Source organism: Bufo gargarizans, chromosome 9 (genome assembly GCF_014858855.1).
Source record: "Bufo gargarizans isolate SCDJY-AF-19 chromosome 9, ASM1485885v1, whole genome shotgun sequence".
Classification (NCBI taxonomy): domain Eukaryota; kingdom Metazoa; phylum Chordata; class Amphibia; order Anura; family Bufonidae; genus Bufo; species Bufo gargarizans.
In genome coordinates, this window is record NC_058088.1 from 118,546,071 (window position 1) to 118,565,948 (window position 19,878).

Consider the following 19,878-nt stretch of genomic DNA (forward strand, 5'->3'; position numbering starts at 1 on the left):
GTTTAAATCGGATTTTACGTGACTTGGAATGGGGATTCTTTTTTCTAGAGAGCACTGCCTCTTGTCCCCATTTCTCAGGATCCACGACTGGACAACCCTGGTGTGAGCCCGAGACCAAGATACTGCTGTTATAGATGAAGTCATCATACCCAGGAGGCTCATGGCACTGCGAATGGAGCACCGAGATTGACTTTGGAATTTTTTTGTTTTGTCCACAAAGGATGTTATTTTCTCCTGAGGGAGGGATGTAACCTGGGAGACTGAATCCAGGATCACTCCCAGAAATTTCATTTTGGTTGAAGGGACTATACATGATTTTTTCAGGTTTATTACCCTACCTAGGTCTGAAAATATGCGCATCAGCTCTTCGGTAATGCTGGCTGTTTCCCGCTTTGAAGGTCCAGAAAATTGTATGGGAATATTTTTATTCCTTCTGCTCTCAGGGGGGGGATATCGTTTCTACTGCGAGTTTCGCGAATACCCTTGGGGCAGATGAGATTCCAAAGGGTAACACTGAACTGGAAGTGTTTTACTTCTCCTAAACTGTCCACTAGGGCAAATCTGAGGAATTTTTTAGATGACTTGTTTATAGGGACGTGACAGTACGCGTCTTTTAAGTCTATGGACGTCATGAAGTCTCCTGCTTTGATCAAGGGAATGATGGATGTTATGGATTCCATCCTGAACTTTCTGTATGTGACTGCTTTGTTTAGTCCCTTTAAATTTATAATGGTGCGGAAGGCACCATCTGGTTTTTGCACCAGGAACAAACTGGAATAGTAAACCCCTTCCTCTTTCCATACTTGGGACTTTAGTCACTACCCCTGAGTCTATTAGCTGCAGGACCCCTTGCCAGATTTTCCCTATAATTTTTGGGCTGTGAGAAGTTATTCTGAACTTTTTCAGAGGGGCTGAGGAGAATTCTATCCGGTAGCCATCCTGTATGATGTTTTAGACCCATGGATTTTTGGTGATGGATTCCACCCGGGATAGAAAATTCCCTAGTCTTCCCCCCCACTCTGGCATCATTGTTTATCTGACTACTTATTCTGGGGGTTAAGAAGGAACACTCTGCCTTTTCCCCCTTTTTGGTAACTCCACCTACTCCCCTTCCCTGCCCCTTTAGGGTCTAGTCTGAGAATTGGAGGAACGAAAGGGCTTCTTTAGTTTCTTCCGGAAACCCCTTCTTTTTAATCGGCAGCCTTTTCCAGGATGGAGTCTAATACTGGTCCAAAGATGTATACCCCAGAAAAGGTTATAGAGCATAGCTTGGCTTTTGATGCTCTATCCCCTCCCCAGGCTTTCATCCACAATGCCCTTCTAGCAGAATTGGTGAGGGCCGCATCCTTAGTGGCAAACCTCACTGACTCCGCCAAGGCATCCGCCAAAAAGGCAGTGGCAGATCTGAGGAGTGGGATAGAGTTTGATATTTCTTCTCTAGGGGTTTTGTTTTTGATATGTTCCTCTAACTCGCCAAAAACACACAGATCTAGCAACCGATGTTGCAGCTATGTTGGTTTTAACCCCAAACAGATGCCTCCCAGGATTTTTTATTTTTTTTTAGGAGAGAGTCGGCCTTACTTTCCATTGGGTCCTGTAGCTGTGAGGAGTCCTCAAATGGGAGGGAAGTCCTTTTAACTACTTTTGCTACCTGGATGTCAATTTTGGGGGTTTCGTTAAATAGTTTGACGTCCGCTGGATCAAACAGCCTATTTCTAGATTCTCTGGATACCCCCAGTCTTCTCTCGGGGTCGGTCCATTCATCCAGTACCATATCTTTTAGGTTCTCATTCATTGGGAAAAACTTTCAATTTTTGGGCTCTGAGTCCCCCCAAACATTTCATCCAGGACGTATCTTGGTTTTTTCACCTCTCAATCCCCATGGTTGTTCTAACAGCTCCCAATAGCTCCTCCATATCCATAATTTCACCCTCTGACAGAGCGTCAAGATCAACATTCTGTCTAGAGGTGGAGGCCTCCTCGTCCATATCCTCTGAAATAGAGGATGGGACAGACAATCTAGTTTTTTTTTGCCGGAGGTGTAGGTGGGATTGATCTGAGGGAGGCCAGAGAAGACTTAATTTCATTTTGAATTAGTGATTTGACCTCTGACAAAATGGACAGTTGCTCCTCTTTTATAAGATCATTAATGCAACCCTGTAAGAGCTTTTTATAATTCTCAGGAAGCCTCTTGCTACAAGTCGCACATCTCTGAACTTTAGTTCTTGTTCTGGGCTCTTTAACTCCCTATAAGAGAGGAGCAGCCAGGTATCAATAGACAAGATAATTAAGCAAGTCAAGAAAGAATGATACAATATTCGTCTTTTCCCCACAGGGGAACTCACTGTTGGAGTAGCCGAGGGGGCTTCAGATTCCATCCGGACTGCAGAGGCGTCAGGGGCAGACATCTGTGTGTGTATGCTCCAGGAGACAGATCGGTGTGTGCCACTGTTAGTTTGAAACTGCAGCTTCAAATAATCAGCACGGCGTCTGACGTCACAGTGCGCTCCGATCCAAGCTCCGCCCCTTCCGCCGGCCCAGAGCAGAGTGTAATGCTGAGGCTTCCTACAGGAGTCTGCGTGCAGCATGCTTCTGCTTTCGCACGGTCAGCTTCCTCAATTTAGGGAAGGGGGACCAACGCTGTGGGAGAGATACAGGCTCCTGCAGACAGGAACGAGATCAGCTCCACATGTATTCTCTGCCCAGCTTTGGGCCGGACCGCAGGAGGGCAGAGGAAGAGGATGCAAATCCTCAGGTATTTTTAAAACAACAAAACATTCTTCACCTCCATCAGGAGGGCTCTCTGAGTTGACCCCGTAGGGACAGGAAAAACTGAGGGTGAGAGTGGGTGGTGGCCTTTTAAACTGTGTTCCTGCCCCTACAGAGGTCAAGGATCAATCTCATAATATAGCCATCATGGTGGACGAAGTGGAAATACAAATTAACACAACCTCCGCACTGACTGCTACTGCCGCTACTTCCGTGACCCCCTGCACCACTACTTTCCAGTTAAAGAGGACCTTTCACCTGTAAAAACAATGTTAACTAAGTATGCCGACATGTAGAGCGGCGCCCGGGGATCTCACTGCACTTACTATTATCCCCGGGCGCCGCTCTATTCTCCCGCTATGCCCTCCGGTATCTTCGCTCTGTAAGTTATAGCAGGTGGTGTCTGCCCTTGTCCTGTGGGCGTCTCCTTATCTTAGGCTGCACCGCTGGTCAATCGCACGGCACAGCTCACAGCCTGGGAGAGAAAAAAAAAAAAAAAACTCCCAGGCTGTGAGCTGTGCGCTGCGATTGACCAGCGCTGCAGCCTAGGAGAAGGAGACGCCCACAGGACAAGGGCAGACACCACCTACTATAACTTACAGAGCGATGATACCGGAGGGCATAGCGGGAGAATAGAGCGGCGCCCGGGGATAACTCACTTTATAGTCTGATATCTATACATTTCTTGTTCTGGTATGTACACACGTCAGATGATGCAGAAATGTCTGACTGTCCCATTCATCTGATATCCATGAATATGCTGCAGAAATTAGCCTATTCAGATGTATGTAACAGATTTCTATGATTTTCTGTGGACAACCCTAAAGTGTAAAATAGCGTGAAGGCACATTCATGTGTAGCTACATAGTGAGCTCTGAATTATATACAGCAACACACATTAAGCTCACCAGTATAATTCTCTCAAGAATCTGAGCAGTCTGCTCCGCAGCCTCGCTTAGCTCTCGACTCAGTTTGTGATTTTCTTCTTCCAAAGTTTTAGTCTTCACCATAAGAGACTGTAAATTTTCAGATGGCTCCATGCTAAAGGTAAAAAAGTGAAGCAAAATAAGTGCCATGCCAATACAGAGTCTCCTGTCACTCGATGCCAGTGGTGGCAAACCTACGACAGGTGCCAGAGGCGGCACTCACACACTGGAAAAAGTCTAAGGTGTAAACCCTAAATTGCTGTGTTGGCACTTTGCGATAAATGTGGGTTTTGGGTTACAGTTTGGGAACTCAGTCTGTGAAGGTTCGCCTTCACTGCTCTGCTCACACACTAATATTTACTTGTGCCCTAGGCTGAAACCACCACCTTGGTTTGTTATAGCACAGAATTTGGGCTTTAATACTTTATGTCCATTTTCTTAGGATGAGGTGTTAAAGGGATCCTGTCACCATGAAAATGCCAAGTAATCTGCGGGCAGCATGTAACAGAGCAAGAGCTGCTGAGCAGACTGTCAGTTCTGTGGGGAAAGATTCAGTATAACTTATTTATACATTTAGATTCCTGCTCACTCTGGGCTGTGAAGACAAGGAGGCGCCCTATCAGTGACTGACTGCTATCCGTGTGCACAGAGGGAAGGCTGTCAATCACTGATAGGACCGCCTCCTTGACTTCACAGCCCAGAACATGCAAGGATATAAATGTATCAAAAAAAAGTTACACTAAATTTTTCCCCACAAAACCATATTTCTGACTGTAAAATACATTTTGGCACAAAAAATTAATAAATCTATAAAAAAAATCTTGCTAAAAAGTGCCTGCGTTTTACAGTCTGCAGTCAGTGTGGTCCAGCAGTGCCAGACCTCCTGACTACTTCCTTAAATAATCCAGCAGAGTGTTCAGCCAGCACCCTGCTGGATCAAAGCTGTGCTTCTGCTCACTTCTCTCTCGATGCCCAATACTAGGGATGAGAAAATCGAGCGTCTGATCCATCTCCGTATGGGCTCCATCGAGGCGAAGTGAATTACTCCCAAAGTCTCCCAAGACTTCCGTGAATAACTTCAATTACAAACTTTAACTACAAATGGATAATGATCCTAAACAGACAAGACTACCTCAAAAGTTGCAAGTCGAAACGGATACAGCACCATTGACTTGCATGCTTTTTGGTGCCTTGTACGGCATTGTTCAGTTCCTCATGCCGTGCGCAAAAAGCTGCTTGCATCAGTTGTGTGTCCGGCATGGGAACGCAACAAACTGGAACAGAATGCATTCTGGTTCACTCTGTTCTGGTTTGTTCAGTTTTGTCCCCATTGACAATGAATAAGGACTATACTGAAGCGTTTTCCTCCTAACTTCAGATCCTCTGCCAGATCTCAAAACCGGAAAGGAAAAAATACAGATGTGAAAGAAGCCTTACAATTAGATCAGTGCTCCAACAATAGGACTACTCTTACTTGGTCGAGACAGGTAGAGTCCCTCCATGGGCCTGTAGTAATAAAACCTGCAGATCTTGTACCTGTTCAAAACAAATCACAGCCACATTGATATATTGATAATACAAGGTGATCATATAATTTGCCATCAGCATACAAGAAGCTATAAGTACCTGCTGTTTAAGTTTCTGAAGCTCTACAGTCTGCGGATCCGTGTTGACTATCGGTTTATTCTTAATTTTCCTGGCTCTATCTGCATATCTAAGAGTATTAAGGGTCTCCTCCATGTTAGAGTCAGCAGGGCTGACACATGCAATCATTAGAGTATGACTGTTACCACCAAGCGAATCTGTAAGAAAATACTGAAGTTTACTTTTTTTTTTACTGTAACGGTCATTTATTTTTTGCTAGTTTGTTAGAGCTAGGCATGTATACCTGAGTTAGTCAGTCAGTGATTGTCAAAAGATCTGTAATTGCCTTTTAATAACAGATTTCATTAATGTCCTCTGTCCCTTTTCACTGCTCCATTAAAAGACTGTTGCTAGGGCTTGTCTGTCTCCCAACTTAATATAAACAGAAGACGGAGGGGCAGTCCTCACACTGCATGGCTGCATTAGGCTTCAGTGAGGAGGCGTGTCTCTCAGAAACCTGATAGGTTGGCATGGAGCTGCTGTCTACAGCAAGTGTGTATGTGAAGTGAGGGGAAGCAGTTTTGGCCTCAGAACTGGCAAAGGAGCCATCTTGAGAATGTCCTCATATCGTTAATGTTTAAACAGCCGTAACCAAGGGAAAAACTTAAGGAAAACAGTGGTATGTGAAGGAACTAAAGATTGCTTTACTCATAATGCTGCTGCAGCAGTAACACTTGTTACAATTGACATTTTAATGAAAACTTGACAGTAATCCTTTAAAGGGTTTCTACCACTTAGGTGTCACATATTTGGCTGTCAGACACTAGCGATCCGCTAGTGTCTGCTCTGGCCAACCATCCTAATATAATTGCTTTTGGGGCGGTGGTTTGGCTAAAAAAACAACTTTTATTAATATGCTAATGAGCCTCTAGGTGCTATGGGGGCGTCATTAGCACCTAGAGGCTCCGTCTACCTTCAGAAACTGCCGCCGCCGAGCGCGTCCCTCCAGCCCGCCCATCTCCTCCTGAATGCGATCCTCGTATGTATTCTGCGCATGCGCAGTGAATGTCTGACCGCTTCCTTGCTCAGACATCTCCACTGCGCCTGCGCGATGACGCCATAGTGCTCCGAGGAACAGGCGCAGTGGAGATGTCTGAGCAGGGAAGCTGTCAGACATTTACTGCGCATGCGCAGAATACATACGAGGATCGCATTCAGGAGAAGATGGGCGGGCTGGAGGCAGTTTCTAAAGGTAGACGGAGCCTCTAGGTGCTAATGACGCCCCCATAGCACCTAGAGGCTCATTAGCATATTAATAAAAGTTGTTTTTTTAGCCAAACCACCGCCCCAAAAGCAATTATATTAGGATGGTTGGCCAGAGCAGACACTAGCGGATCGCTAGTGTCTGACAGCTAAATATGTGACGCCTAAGTGGTAGAAACCCTTTAAAGTTAAAAACTTCCTGACAAAACTAGTAAAATCCAGAAAACGCCTTTACATATAGTAAGTGCTTACATGCGATACCATCTGAATTTCTTGGTTGAACTTTGACTTTTCTTTTTACAACCATACTATGTTACTGTACGAATAGTCGTACATCAAGAAAAACTTTCAACGAGGATCCTTTCTGTATTCCAGTGACAATACACTGGCATGCAGCAGTGCCCCATGTGAACAGATCTCAAAAACTCAACTCTCCTTGTAGTCTGAAACCAAATAGGAATTAAGCCTCTTTCACATAAGCGATATGGATTGTGCCAGTATCAGTTTAGGAAAAAATAAACTGATTGCTTTGCATGCAGGTTGAGTCAGTTTTTTTCAGCAACTGCATTCAGTGGTCTTTGGGGGTCTAGAAAAGCACGTGAAGCAAACCTGAACAACAATCTACACCTCCTCACAAACATCACTAAAACCACATTGCATCGAGATGCCTTTAGTTTTTTTAGTTTTTTTACACAAGTCCCATTCACTTCTATGGAGCCAGGGCTGCGTGAAAAACATACAATATAGAATGCTGCAGAAATTATGCATGAAAAACTACACTAATGTACACAGACCCACTGAAATGAATGTGCCAGGATGCATTCTGGATAATATTTGTTCTCTACACACATCGCATTCAGATGAGAAAACTCCCTTGTGTGAATGAGGCCTCATGCAGTTTCCTGCTAATTTAAAAAAACACCTAGGCCAAATGGGTAGAGTACAGACACCATGAAAAGAAAGTTTGAGATCTGTTCATAAGGAGCACAGTTGCATGTCACCACTGGTGCTTGGTGTGGTCCAGCGCCATGGGAGGCGAAGCCTGACAGCTAGGGTGTTGTTGGGCTGCCTGCAAGTGTGGTTTTGTGGCGGTCGCCATGTGGCGCTGCGCCAATTTACAGTAGGGACCTGCTCAAAAAAGGTCACCTCGATGTGGTGGGTGGGTTCAGGCATTTTGATTTAAAAGTTTACAGAGTACCTCATGTACAGTTAAAAATTATGCCGATAAGCAAGGTTTTTATGTGATGGCTGTCCCATAATGCTTTGGCGCAGTGAGATGTGTCCCGACATCAGCAGATCATGTGACACCAACATGACCCTTGTTCTCATCAGTGTTGCTTCATACATTACAAGACCCCAATGCAGGATGTAACCTGCAGCAACCGAGTATCAAAACAGATCTGCCACAGGGTACAATGGTAGGAGAATAACTTTAGAATAAGGCAGCCATGATAAATAGTTTTATTTGGGGAAGGGATATAACAGGGATATCTGTTGGACAGATGATTTATCTTAGTGGCACAAACCCTTTAAGAGGATCTTTGCTGTGTTTCAGTACATAGAATTTTTAATTCCGACGACCTAGTTGCTGAAATTCAAATCCGTACATACAACTTCTCATTTCTATATTTACTTCCGTGTTGTACAGTTATGGCAATGTACGCCGTCTCAAACTTGTAGTATAGTTTTAAATACTGCTTCTCCCTGGGCAAGGCACCGACTGTAAGAAAACTGAACAGACCAGAAACACATCACTGTGCATTGTGGAAAAATACAATATGTGTTCCTCCTAGGTCCAATCAGTGTTATCATGGTAGATTTTTATTGTGCTGGAATACCCCTTTAACTTAAAGAGCATTCGTCATCCCTTCTGACATGTCTTTCAGTAACTACTTACACTCCCCATGTAATAACAATTGTGGAAAAACCTTTTCACATCTATTAATCCTCAACTAGGTGTTACCAGTTGGAGATTCATTCATGCACTTCTATATGGAATAACAGTTCTAAAATAATGTTCCAGAATTATTACATGGGGAATACAAGTAGTTACTGAAACAGACATGTCAGGAGAGGGCCTCCAAGCTGCAACCTATACTTTCAATTATAAGGCTTCAATCGAGACTTACCTTGTAGAAGACGCGTTAGCTTTGAATCTCTGTATGGCACAAAACCACCTTTCTTGGAATCATCTCCCAATGCACTGATAACATTGCCAAGACACAATAAGCCACGGTTAATGCTGATACCTACAAGTCCAGAAGACCACATGTTACTTTTTTATCAGAATAGTCAAGAAGTGAAAGAATTTTTACATTACTGGAACATTAGCAAGAACTGCCAAAAAGGAAGAAATAAATAAATGAAAAATATATGTATATATAGTGCCAGACCCCACCTTATAGAACTCAAAATCCATTCCACATACAAACTGCCGATGCACTGGTTTATTTGACCAGTAGATATTAAAAACGTACTCCCGTTCATGCAGAAGGAGAATACAAACTGTCATCCCATCAATAAGATGGCTGACCTGCGAGGAATAAAACTTTCCACAGAACGGCACAGGATCCACTTCTGTGTGATCACTATGTTGATGAGGCAAGAGACTTGGAGGGCGGGCAAAGACTGGGGAGGAGTAAAGGGAAAAGAAGGCAGAGCAGCCTGGGTACCTACATGCTGAAAACCTCCCCTGGGCACTTGCGAGTGCTCATTTGCATATGAATTAAAGGGAACCTGTCACTGGGATTTTGTGCATAGAGCTGAGGACATGGGCTGCTAGATGGCCACTAGCACATCCGCAATATCCAGTCCCCATAGCTCTGTGTGCTTCTATTGTGTAAAAAAACCGATTTGATACATATGCAAATTAACCTGAGATGAGTCCTGTCCCTGACTCATCTCACATACAGGACTCATCTCAGGTTAATTTGCATATGTATCACATCGTTTTTTTTTACACAATAGAAGCACACAGAGCTATGGGGACTGGGTATTGCGGATGTGCTAGTGGCCATCTAGCAACCCATGTTCTCAGCTCTATGCACAAAATCCTGGTGACAGGTTCCCTTTAAACTTAGTTTTTCCTGCTGGTGCAAGTCTATAGACAAAGACAAAGGTACCGTTACAATCCTGTATCTGTGTGCTACAGAGCCATGTAAGCGCTGTAAATGGCCACATGGAGGTGACAGACCCCCTTTAAAAAGCAGCCATCATATTAAACTTCTGATGTATCTAGGACATGTTGGAAGTCTTGATCCTTGAGGGTCTAGGTGCAGAGACCACCATGGATTACTAAAAAGAGGAGGAAAAAGTGTTCAGAAGAGTGCCACTGTTTCCTCGGATATAGAAACAAGTGGTGTATGGAATCATAGAAAGTCTATAGACTTTATGAACTCTTATATAGCTCACTTGGAAATGCGAATAGAAACAGAGGCATAGCCCTCAGCTTTGACGCAATAGAACTTGATACTAGGATGACTGCACAACTACAGCGTTCTAGCTCATGTGCTCATGACATTACATCTGCATAAGCACAGAAGGAACTGATCAACGGCCAAAGACCCACTTCAACTAAACAATGTCCACCAAGACTGCCATCCCTAATTGACCATCAGGTCACACAATCACATGTTGCCATGGAAGACTTCAAATCATCTTTGGGGGGAGACGGGGAGAGAAGTTCTAGGGGAAATTTATCATCGACCAGCGTTTCATGCAGATCTGTGATATTCCTTGTGCCGCCAGAGGATGCACCCATTTGATGACAAGTACTCATCATAAAATTAGGAGAGGAGAGGGTGGTGTAGAAACACCACTTGCACCTAGATTTAGATGCAATGGTGTGTAAAAAGTTGCAAACACTGGGTTTGTGGCTTTGTGCTGGAAAACTGGCTAGGAGGGGAATGATAGATCTCCACCATAATTTTAGTATATGGAGAAGAAAAATTCCCTGCCTCATTAACACCAACCGTCTACCAGCCAACCAGCCAGGGATAATAGGAAAATCTTATGAATTTACCTTCCTTCAATCGATCACCTTCAGCTTTGGTCTTCTTCTGCCTTTCTGACCCAGCAAGATCGACAAGGTGTAGTTTGGAGCGAAAACTGCTGTTTCTACAAAGAATGAAGCAGATTACAGTAGGCTCACATCTGCAGCAAACAACTCAGGTAGTCCAGCAGAGAAACTACCAGAGCTTACTGTATCCAGAATAGCCAGATACTGCTGCGCACCACCGGATGCCCATTGACTATAATGGGAACCAACAGGGATCTGGTAAAAAGGTTGGTTCCGCTCTGCTGGAACAAATTACCGGAGTGGCTGCTGAAGTTGTGACTACACACAGAACAAGTCCTTTTCTTGTGTATTTTGTGGACAAGAATAGACAGTTCCAACAGGGTGCAGGACGTTCCATACCGCAGACCTCACACGTCCGGCATCCATGTTTGGCAATTTGAAGACCACAGCACCGGCCGTGTGTATGAAGCCTTACACGTATAGTTCATATAATATTGAGAGTCACTGACAACCACATAATGGAGAAATAACCCACCAATGCCAGCTATGCTTGGGCCATTTACTTACTTATCGCCGTTTTTTTTCTGATCTATTTCTATTGTGAAGATGGCATGTGATCGAGAAGACTGAGAATTCATAGCAGTAGAAGCCACTGTGCGAGCGCCATTGCCCTGCTCCAAGCAACTTATTGTATCCACGGCATTCTTTACATCACGCTCAATCAAGCCAACGATCTGCAGAAATAGGAACCGTTAACCGGCTGATATCACAGACGACTGGTGTACAAAAGTGATGATCGGATGACCTGCGGTACCTTAATGCCCTCCTTAGGGTCTTCACGGATGCTAATTGGAGTTGCTCTCTCTCGAGAATCTAACAAATCAAGAATCTCTTCGTTGTAGATCTTTAAAAAAAAGAAAAATAATTTTAAATGGACTTTTAGTCTTATACGCCGTTTATTGCAATTTTCAAACACTCAAATAGCCAAGAAACAAAGAATTTGGCAAGAGGGGGGGGGGGGGGGGATTAAAAAATAAAAGACCCATTACGGTAATTACCTGATAAATCCCTGCCATTCCAGTGCCACAACTCTGATACTTTTCATCAGCCTTTGCTGTGCTGCAGCAATCTCGTACCCAACTACCCATGAGACCAACAGTCAGCTGTGGTGACCATATGATTAACCCCACGTGGCATTTCTGCAGCGTAGTAAACAAAGGTTGGCAGGGAGCCCTGGCACTGGAAAGGCAATTTATGAAGGGAATAAATGTTTTTTTATGCCATTTTCCCCTCTCTGGCAAAAGTATTTTGATCTCACAGATCCCGTTCATGTAGCCACAAGATCTGTAGTGCATATTCGGGCACTAACGTAGCATTGGCTTGTACATTTACCTCCAAGTATGAAACTTTTAGAAGAAATTCCCAGTCTGCTCGCTGTTCAATTTCCTGAAACAATGCTTTTACCACTCTTGGGATGACCCCCACAGTTGGTTCATTCTCTTGGTCGTGGGTGTAAGCTCCTCCCATTGAGAAGGTCTTTCCAGACCCAGTCTGTCCATAAGCAAGAACTGTTGCATTATATCCTGACAAAATTCAATACAGATGTTAAGACTTCCCATTGGACATTTAGAAAATTATCAGGACATTTTCATATATCACATAGTACATGATACAGAGAAATACCCCGACATCTGTAGTACATATTAAAGGGGCTGAACCCGGACATACCCTTATTTTGACCCAGGCAGCCCCCACTGAGGCGCTACCTTGCCCTGTGCGATCAAGGCCTCTTGTTTCCAATAACAGTGCCGGGCGGAAACTTCCGCCCAGCAGTGTGTTCGGTGACATCACCGGCTCTGATGGGTGGGCTTTAGCGCCGCCCTGGCAGCCCCATGGAGAGCCCCAGTACATCACCGGATCTCCAAAAAAATGCTTTTGCCCTGCGAGATTTAGCGCAGGGCAAAAGGAGAGCATCGGAGCATGAACTGCTCCGATGCTCAAGTCAGGGGGGCTGCCGGGGGAAAAATTGAGGTATGTCCGGGTCCAGCTCTGAACCCCAACAACCCCTTTAAAGGGAGTCTTTCGCCCAAACTAACCATTATAGAACACTAACCCCATGATCTGCATTATAGTCCCCATATTAGAATGCTACTTACCGTATCGCTGTCAGTCGCTTATTTTCACAAAAAAACCCACTTTTATGCAATTTGTTAATTAGGTTCTGAAAGAGCCCAGAGGCAGCGTTCAAGCAGCCGGTGCCCAGGCCCCTTTTCATATGAAAAACCCCCTCCCCTTTCACCCCTCTGGCCCGCCCTAGGTTCTTCAGAAATCCAGTGCCATTCACAAGATTTGCCACGCCTGCTTCGCGGCTAGAAGCCGCCGGACTAAAGTCAGACATGCAGTACTTTTAGTCCGGCGGCCTTTCGCCATGCCCTGCGGCGCCAGAGCTCCGCCCCATCCCCATTATAGTCAATGGGGATGGAGTTGTGGTCCGGAAAAATAGCGGATCCGACAGGGTGAACAGCCTGTCGGATCCATCCTGCCACTAGTGTGAAAGTAGCTTTAGCTGCAGTCTTTGAGCTGGAGGCGAACAAGGTTGCTACTAGTCAGACCCCCACCGGTCTAGCAGTTACTACCAGTCGTCAGGGGAAGGTTGTTTACGACTGAAATACCCCTTAACAGGATTTCAGTTTATCACACTATAAGACTTACCTTTAAACAGGCCTTGAATAAGAGATGATACAGCACTGTTATATACCTCCTCCTGCTCTGCTGACGGGTCGAACACGTAATCATATGTGAATGATTTGTCATTCCCAACAATCACCTGTAAAGTACAAAGTGTCAGCATGTGCATGTAGAAGTACGGCCCAAGGAGGACAGACAAGTTATGGACCTACCTGAGGTTCCCCAGGGACAAAAGTAAGACACGTCTTACAGCCTTCATTCAACTCCTTCTGTACCAAGGGACGGCACCTTAGAGCTACTCTTACTGGAATACCCTCATCCTTTCCCATGTTGCAACCAAACAAGCCTGAAAGGGAGGGAAAAATAAAATATATATAGTTTATAAAGTACCTGCAGAAAAACTTGCCTTCTGAGGTTTACTTAAATGGGAACCTATCAGGTCATGTTCCCACCCTAAGCGTTATCGGAGGTCCTTCCTCCCAGCAGCGGTTAGGGTTTATAACCACCACTGCTCCCAGAAACCCAGTAGTGAATTTTTTTTAAAGTAAATTCTGTGTTATGTTTTTCTCGTATTTTACTCTCTCGTTTCTAATTACTCTTATTGTTGCTCCTGTTATGCCAAAGTTTTCCCACTGAGTGACGAGGTATTTTCTTCTTCTTCAACCCCCACCATCTTGTTATAGATTACCTAACAATATTCACAAACTCACCACAGTCTTATTTCAGATGAGAAAAAAAAAAGGTGGAAATACATTTTTGAAACGCTGCGTGTTCTATGCCAAAGTCCTGTTAAGAGTTAAAGGGGTTGTCCGAGTTGTAAAAAAAAAAATATATAGCACTGAATATCTGATGGGCAGAAATCTATAATTAAGCTAAGCAAGTTTCAGGCAAAAAAATAAATAAAATCTATACTTCCTAATTTCCCCGGTTCTCTTATGTCCCTTTGTTTACATGCAATAAAAACCATCTCTGCCCCTCCCCCTGCACTGCTAAGGGAGTGGATACAAGAGCTGCCCTGAGTGCTGGGAGAATAAGCCGCATGTTATGTGTGTAGAACTACAAGTCCCAGCTGTATAATGACACTGCTAAGGGAGTAGATACAAGAGATGCCCTGAGTGCTGGGAGAATCAGCAGCATGTTATGTGTGTAGAACTACAAGTCCCAGCTGTATAATGACACTGCTAAGGGAGTGGATACAAGAGCTGCCCTGAGTGCTGGGAGAATAAGCAGCATGTTATGTGTGTAGAACAACAAGTCCCAGCTGTATAATGACACTGCTAAGGGCGTGGATACAAGAGCTGCCCTGAGTGCTGGGAGAATCAGCAGCATGTTATGTGTGTAGAACTACAAGTCCCAGCTGTATAATGACACTGCTAAGGGAGTGGATACAAGAGCTGCCCTGAGTGCTGGGAGAATCAGCAGCATGTTATGTGTGTAGAACTACAAGTCCCAGCTGTATAATGACACTGCTAAGGGAGTGGATACAAGAGCTGCCCTGAGTGCTGGGAGAATAAGCAGCATGTTATGTGTGTAGAACTACAAGTCCCAGCTGTATAATGACACTGCTAAGGGCGTGGATACAAGAGCTGCCCTGAGTGCTGGGAGAATAAGCCGCATGTTATGTGTGTAGAACTACAAGTCCCAGCTGTATAATGACACTGCTAAGGGAGTGGATACAAGAGCTGCCCTGAGTGCTGGGAGAATCAGCAGCATGTTATGTGTGTAGAACTACAAGTCCCAGCTGTATAATGACACTGCTAAGGGAGTAGATACAAGAGCTGCCCTGAGTGCTGGGAGAATCAGCAGCATGTTATGTGTGTAGAACTACAAGTAGGGCTGCAGCTAACGATTATTTGAATAATCGATTAGTTGCCGATTAATTTCTACGATTAATCGGGAAAAACGACAAAATTACAAAACAGAGAGGTTTATATGATCTTACTTGAAAAATTATGTTCAAAGGCCATATTAAAACAAATTGTGGACGACACTATTATGGGGGATCTGTGGACGACACTATTATGGGGGATCTGTGGACGACACTATTATGGGGGATCTGTGGACGACACTATTATGGGGGATCTGTGGACGACACTATTATGGGGGATCTGTGGACGACACTATTATGGGGGATCTGTGGACGACACTATTATGGGGGATCTGTGGACGGCGTAGTTATGGAGAGGGGGATCTGTGGACGGCGTAGTTATGGAGAGGGGGATCTGTGGACGGCGTAGTTATGGAGAGGGGGATCTGTGGACGGCGTAGTTATGGAGAGGGGGATCTGTGGACGGCGTAGTTATGGAGAGGGGGATCTGTGGACGGCGTAGTTATGGAGAGGGGGATCTGTGGACGGCGTAGTTATGGAGAGGGGGATCTGTGGACGGCGTAGTTATGGAGAGGGGGATCTGTGGACGGCGTAGTTATGGAGAGGGGGATCTGTGCACTGTTATGGGCATAACAGTGCACAGATCCCTTTCCTCATAACAGTGCACAGACCCCCCTTCCCATAGCAGTGCCATACACAGACCCCCCCTCCTCCCCATAGCAGTGCCATAGACAGATCCTCCCCCCTCCCCATAGCAGTGCTATACACAGACCCCCCTTCCCATAGCAATGCCATACACAGACCCCCCCTCCTCCCCATAGCAGTGCCATAGACAGATCCTCCCCCCTCCCCATAGCAGTGCTATACACAGACCCCCCTTCCCATAGCAATGCCATAGACAGATCCCCCCTCCCCCTTAACAGCCCCGGCCCCGATGCTTGCATCTTTATTTTACCTTTTTACAATGACGCTCCCGCTCCTGTAACAGCCAGGCAGAGCGGACGGCGGCGTAACGTCACTCAATCACGTGATGCGCCTGCTCCGCCCACTTCATGAATGAACGCCGCCGTCCGCTCTGCCTGGCTGTTACAGGAGCGGGAGCGTCATTGTAAAAAGGTAAAATAAAGATGCAGCGACCGCCCGCCCGCCCGAATAGCAACGAATCGGCGATTATTCGATAACTGGATTCGTCGACAACGAATCCAGTTATCGAATATAATCGATTACATCGATTAATCGTTGCAGCCCTAACTACAAGTCCCAGCTGTATAATGACACTGCTAAGGGAGTAGATACAAGAGCTGCCCTGAGTGCTGGGAGAATCAGCAGCATGTTATGTGTGTAGAACTACAAGTCCCAGCTGTATAATGACACTGCTAAGGGCGTGGATACAAGAGCTGCCCTGAGTGCTGGAAGAATCAACAGCAACTTGTATGTGTAGAACTAAAGGTCCCAGCTGTATAATGACACTGCTAATACACACAGGATCTTCCCCCTACCTTCTTGTGCAATGTTCTCTCTAGTCTGTCAGCTCCTGTTTACCAGAATCATCTCCTCACTGCCTGCAGTTACAGTGTGTGCAGCTGAAGGGGTTAAGAATCCTAGGAGAGAGCAGACAGCAGTGAAGGGGGGCGTGGCCAGCACAGTCTGGTTTACAGGCTTGTGCAACCAACTTTATCAGAACAGGGAGAGAAGCAGACATCATAGCTCATGTGACCCTCAGTGAAATCTGAGAACAAGCCACAGGAGATAGAGAGTTAACTGTAAAGTTGTTATATTAAAATAACTCAGACAACCCCTTTAAGTGTGTGGTCACGCCGTACAGAAGAACAATGTGTCCGGAGTCATAGGAGGCCGCAGTGCCCGCCGGAGCATCGCAGTCGCTTCACATAGCAGCTAACCCATCCCGAGAACAGTTCATCAAGATTGTATTCCCAGAAAACCTATGGACTGAGACTGGAGATCAGATGAAAGCGCCTCATCACGGTCTGCGGCCACTTTCACACAATCTGGGTTCTTTTTAATCAGTATTTGTAAGCCAGAAGCAGAAGAGGAGCGTACAGAGAAAGTGTCATGGAGATACCCGGGCCGCCTCCTTGTTCACACTCCCACTGAGCAGCTGTTTTCTGCAGCTCTATTTTTTCCAACTTAAAGTGGTTGTCTCATCTCAGACAATAAGGGCATATTGCTAGGATATGCCCCCATTGTATTATAGGTGCGGGTCCAACCTCTGAGCCCCAAAAGTGAAGGAGAGCACTGCGCATGTGTAGCCGCCCTTCATTCATTTCTATGGGGCTGCTGGAAATAGCAGAGCGCTGGCTCAGCTATTGCCGTCTGCCCCACAGAAATGAATGGGAGCATGGGCCCGCTCCCATTTACTTCTGTGGGAGAGGCGGGGATTAGCACTTGGTGGACGGACCCTGGGAAATCTGGGGTCCTCCAGCCACAGCGATCCCTGCTCCATTGGGACCCACACCTAACAGAAAATGGGGGCATATCCTAGCAACATGCCCGCATTGTCTAAGATGGGAATACCCTTAAAGGGAACCTGTCACCAGGATTTTGGGTATAGAGCTGAGGACATGGGCTGCTAGATGGCCACTAGCACATCCGCAATACCCAGTACCCATAGCTCTGTGTGCTTTTATTGTGTTAAAAAAAAATATGATTTAATACATATGCAAATTAACCAGAGAAGAGGATTTCTCTTGTGTTTTGGCTTTGGCATTGTCACATTCAGGCAGCCATAACTATTTTTCACTGACTTTTAGTGAAACCATTTTGAGGAACACAACGTCATTTTTATTAACTTTTTGGGGAGCCGTAATTGGAAGGAAAAAAAAGGAGCTATTCCACTATTGTTTCCCACACTAGCATTATTCTTTTCCGGCATGGAGTTCCGCCCTAGCGGCTGCTCCTAGAGGCTCATTAGCATGTTACAGGAGGGCGCTTTTCTAAATGACGGCGGCAGTAATATAGTAATGTCCAGCTGACAGTAGCATGTTACAGAAGTGCGCTTTTCCCAATGATGACGGCACGCAGTGAGGTGGCAGTAATATAGTTATGTCCAGCTGACAGTAGCATGTTACAGAAGTGCGCTTTTCTAAATGACGGCAGCACGCAGTGAGGTGGCAGTAATATAGTAATGTCCAGCTGACAGTAGCATGTTACAGAAGTGCGCTTTTCCCAATGATGACGGCACGCAGTGAGGTGGCAGTAATATAGTTATGTCCAGCTGACAGTAGCATGTTACAGAAGTGCGCTTTTCTAAATGACGGCAGCACGCAGTGAGGTGGCAGTAATATAGTTATGTCCAGCTGACAGTAGCATGCTATAGAAGTGCCCTTTTCTCAATGACAGCGGCACGCAGTGAGGTGGCAGTAATATAGTTATGTCCAGCTGACAGTAACATGTTACAGAAGGGCGCTCTTCTAAATGACGGCGGCACGCAGTGAGGTGGCAGTAATATAGTTATGTCCAGCTGACAGTAACATGTTACAGAAGGGCGCTCTTCTAAATGACGGCGGCACGCAGTGAGGTGGCAGTAATATAGTTATGTCCAGCTGACGGTAGCACATCACTAATGTCAGCCAGCTTAATACCCAGTTTTCAGGTGACATGACCCCTCTAAGTCTGGGGCCAGGGTGGTACTTGGAAGCTTTGGCCATTGTCTTTCAACCAAAACGTCAGACATTTCTAATGTGTGTGACATGTCGCACTGACTTGGTGGCAGATCTTATTCGCTGAAGGCAAGACACTCAGCATATAAGGGTCTACCTGAACTTGAGGGATAACCAAGTCTGTGGACAGCGCCTTCCACATGGCTGGGTGGGCTCAGAATGCCACAAGAACATCCCAGACCACCAGCAATGGTTGGAGGCTCTTCTCGGAGGCTTCTCACCTGACATCAGCCACATACAGACTTCCAGATGTAAAATGGCTGCATCAAGGTGACGGTCGGGGCCACATAGGGGCTCCTAGTGCACATGCTTTACCGAGCCCCCATCACCTCGCACGTACGGAGGTGTCCATAGACCCCACTGAGGAGCACTACTGTCTACCGTAGCCAGAGACGGCTGGGCACATACCCGAGGAGCGGCCGCCTGCTCACGCGCCTCCGGTGCCTTCCTCGTCCGTTTGCTGCCCTTGTCGTTCAGTTGGTTTTCCCGCCAGCTGCTCCGGTGCCCTCGGCCTGAGCTCAGTCCTCTCCCCGTCGTTTATGGCAGGATCCCGCTGCTTCAACCGCCAAGTTTTCAAAATTTCCAACGTCTCGCTCCAACCAACCACTGCACACGTACGTCAGGCGGCGACTCCGAGCACGCAGGCGGCGCTTAGGCGTCAATCGCCATCTTTGTTATGGTCAATGTGCCCTAAAGGTAACTAACGTGAACCCCAAGAAGACAGGATAAGACGCGAATATTCACTTCAGTGACGGGTTCGCTGTGTTCAGCCAGTGGAGTAACGAGGGGACCGCAAACCAGCGAACCACTGCAGTAAATATGCGCGCTCCCGAAGTTCAGCAAGCCAGATACTACGCATGCGCAATTTTTTAAAGCCAGCCAGAGCCAGTCATGGAACGCCCATTGTCTGCGCTGTGTACAGGGAAGGGCAGATGGATTGCTGCTATGTGTGATCCATTGGGAGTTTTCACAGTCAGCCATCATAGTGCACTAGGTGTTCTTTGTCTGGAGGTTTTACTATCAAAATCTCAAATCTACTCAGACTCCAGGCCAGACCCCAAACTGCTAGTAAGTTCAGACCCCAGACCATACATTTAAAGGGAACCTGTCACCGGGATTTTG

The 19,878-nt window shown here is 45.9% G+C and overlaps 1 protein-coding gene across 1 annotated transcript in view; it reads right to left on the reverse strand.

The window, feature by feature from the left end:
• KIF4A (kinesin family member 4A) overlaps window positions 1–19,493 on the reverse strand; it is an 81,519-nt gene extending 62,026 nt beyond the window's left edge. The window contains exons 1-11 of the mRNA XM_044306431.1: window positions 19,165–19,493; window positions 13,461–13,594; window positions 13,273–13,387; window positions 11,953–12,143; window positions 11,375–11,464; window positions 11,128–11,294; window positions 10,564–10,658; window positions 8,672–8,791; window positions 5,322–5,497; window positions 5,170–5,231; window positions 3,678–3,810 (exon numbers count right to left, since the gene is read on the reverse strand). Of these exons, the coding sequence (XP_044162366.1) occupies window positions 3,678–3,810; window positions 5,170–5,231; window positions 5,322–5,497; window positions 8,672–8,791; window positions 10,564–10,658; window positions 11,128–11,294; window positions 11,375–11,464; window positions 11,953–12,143; window positions 13,273–13,387; window positions 13,461–13,577 (1,266 nt within the window). The 5' untranslated portion in view covers window positions 13,578–13,594; window positions 19,165–19,493. The remainder of the gene's footprint in view (window positions 1–3,677; window positions 3,811–5,169; window positions 5,232–5,321; window positions 5,498–8,671; window positions 8,792–10,563; window positions 10,659–11,127; window positions 11,295–11,374; window positions 11,465–11,952; window positions 12,144–13,272; window positions 13,388–13,460; window positions 13,595–19,164) is intronic.
• Between the last annotated feature and the right edge of the window lie 385 nt (window positions 19,494–19,878).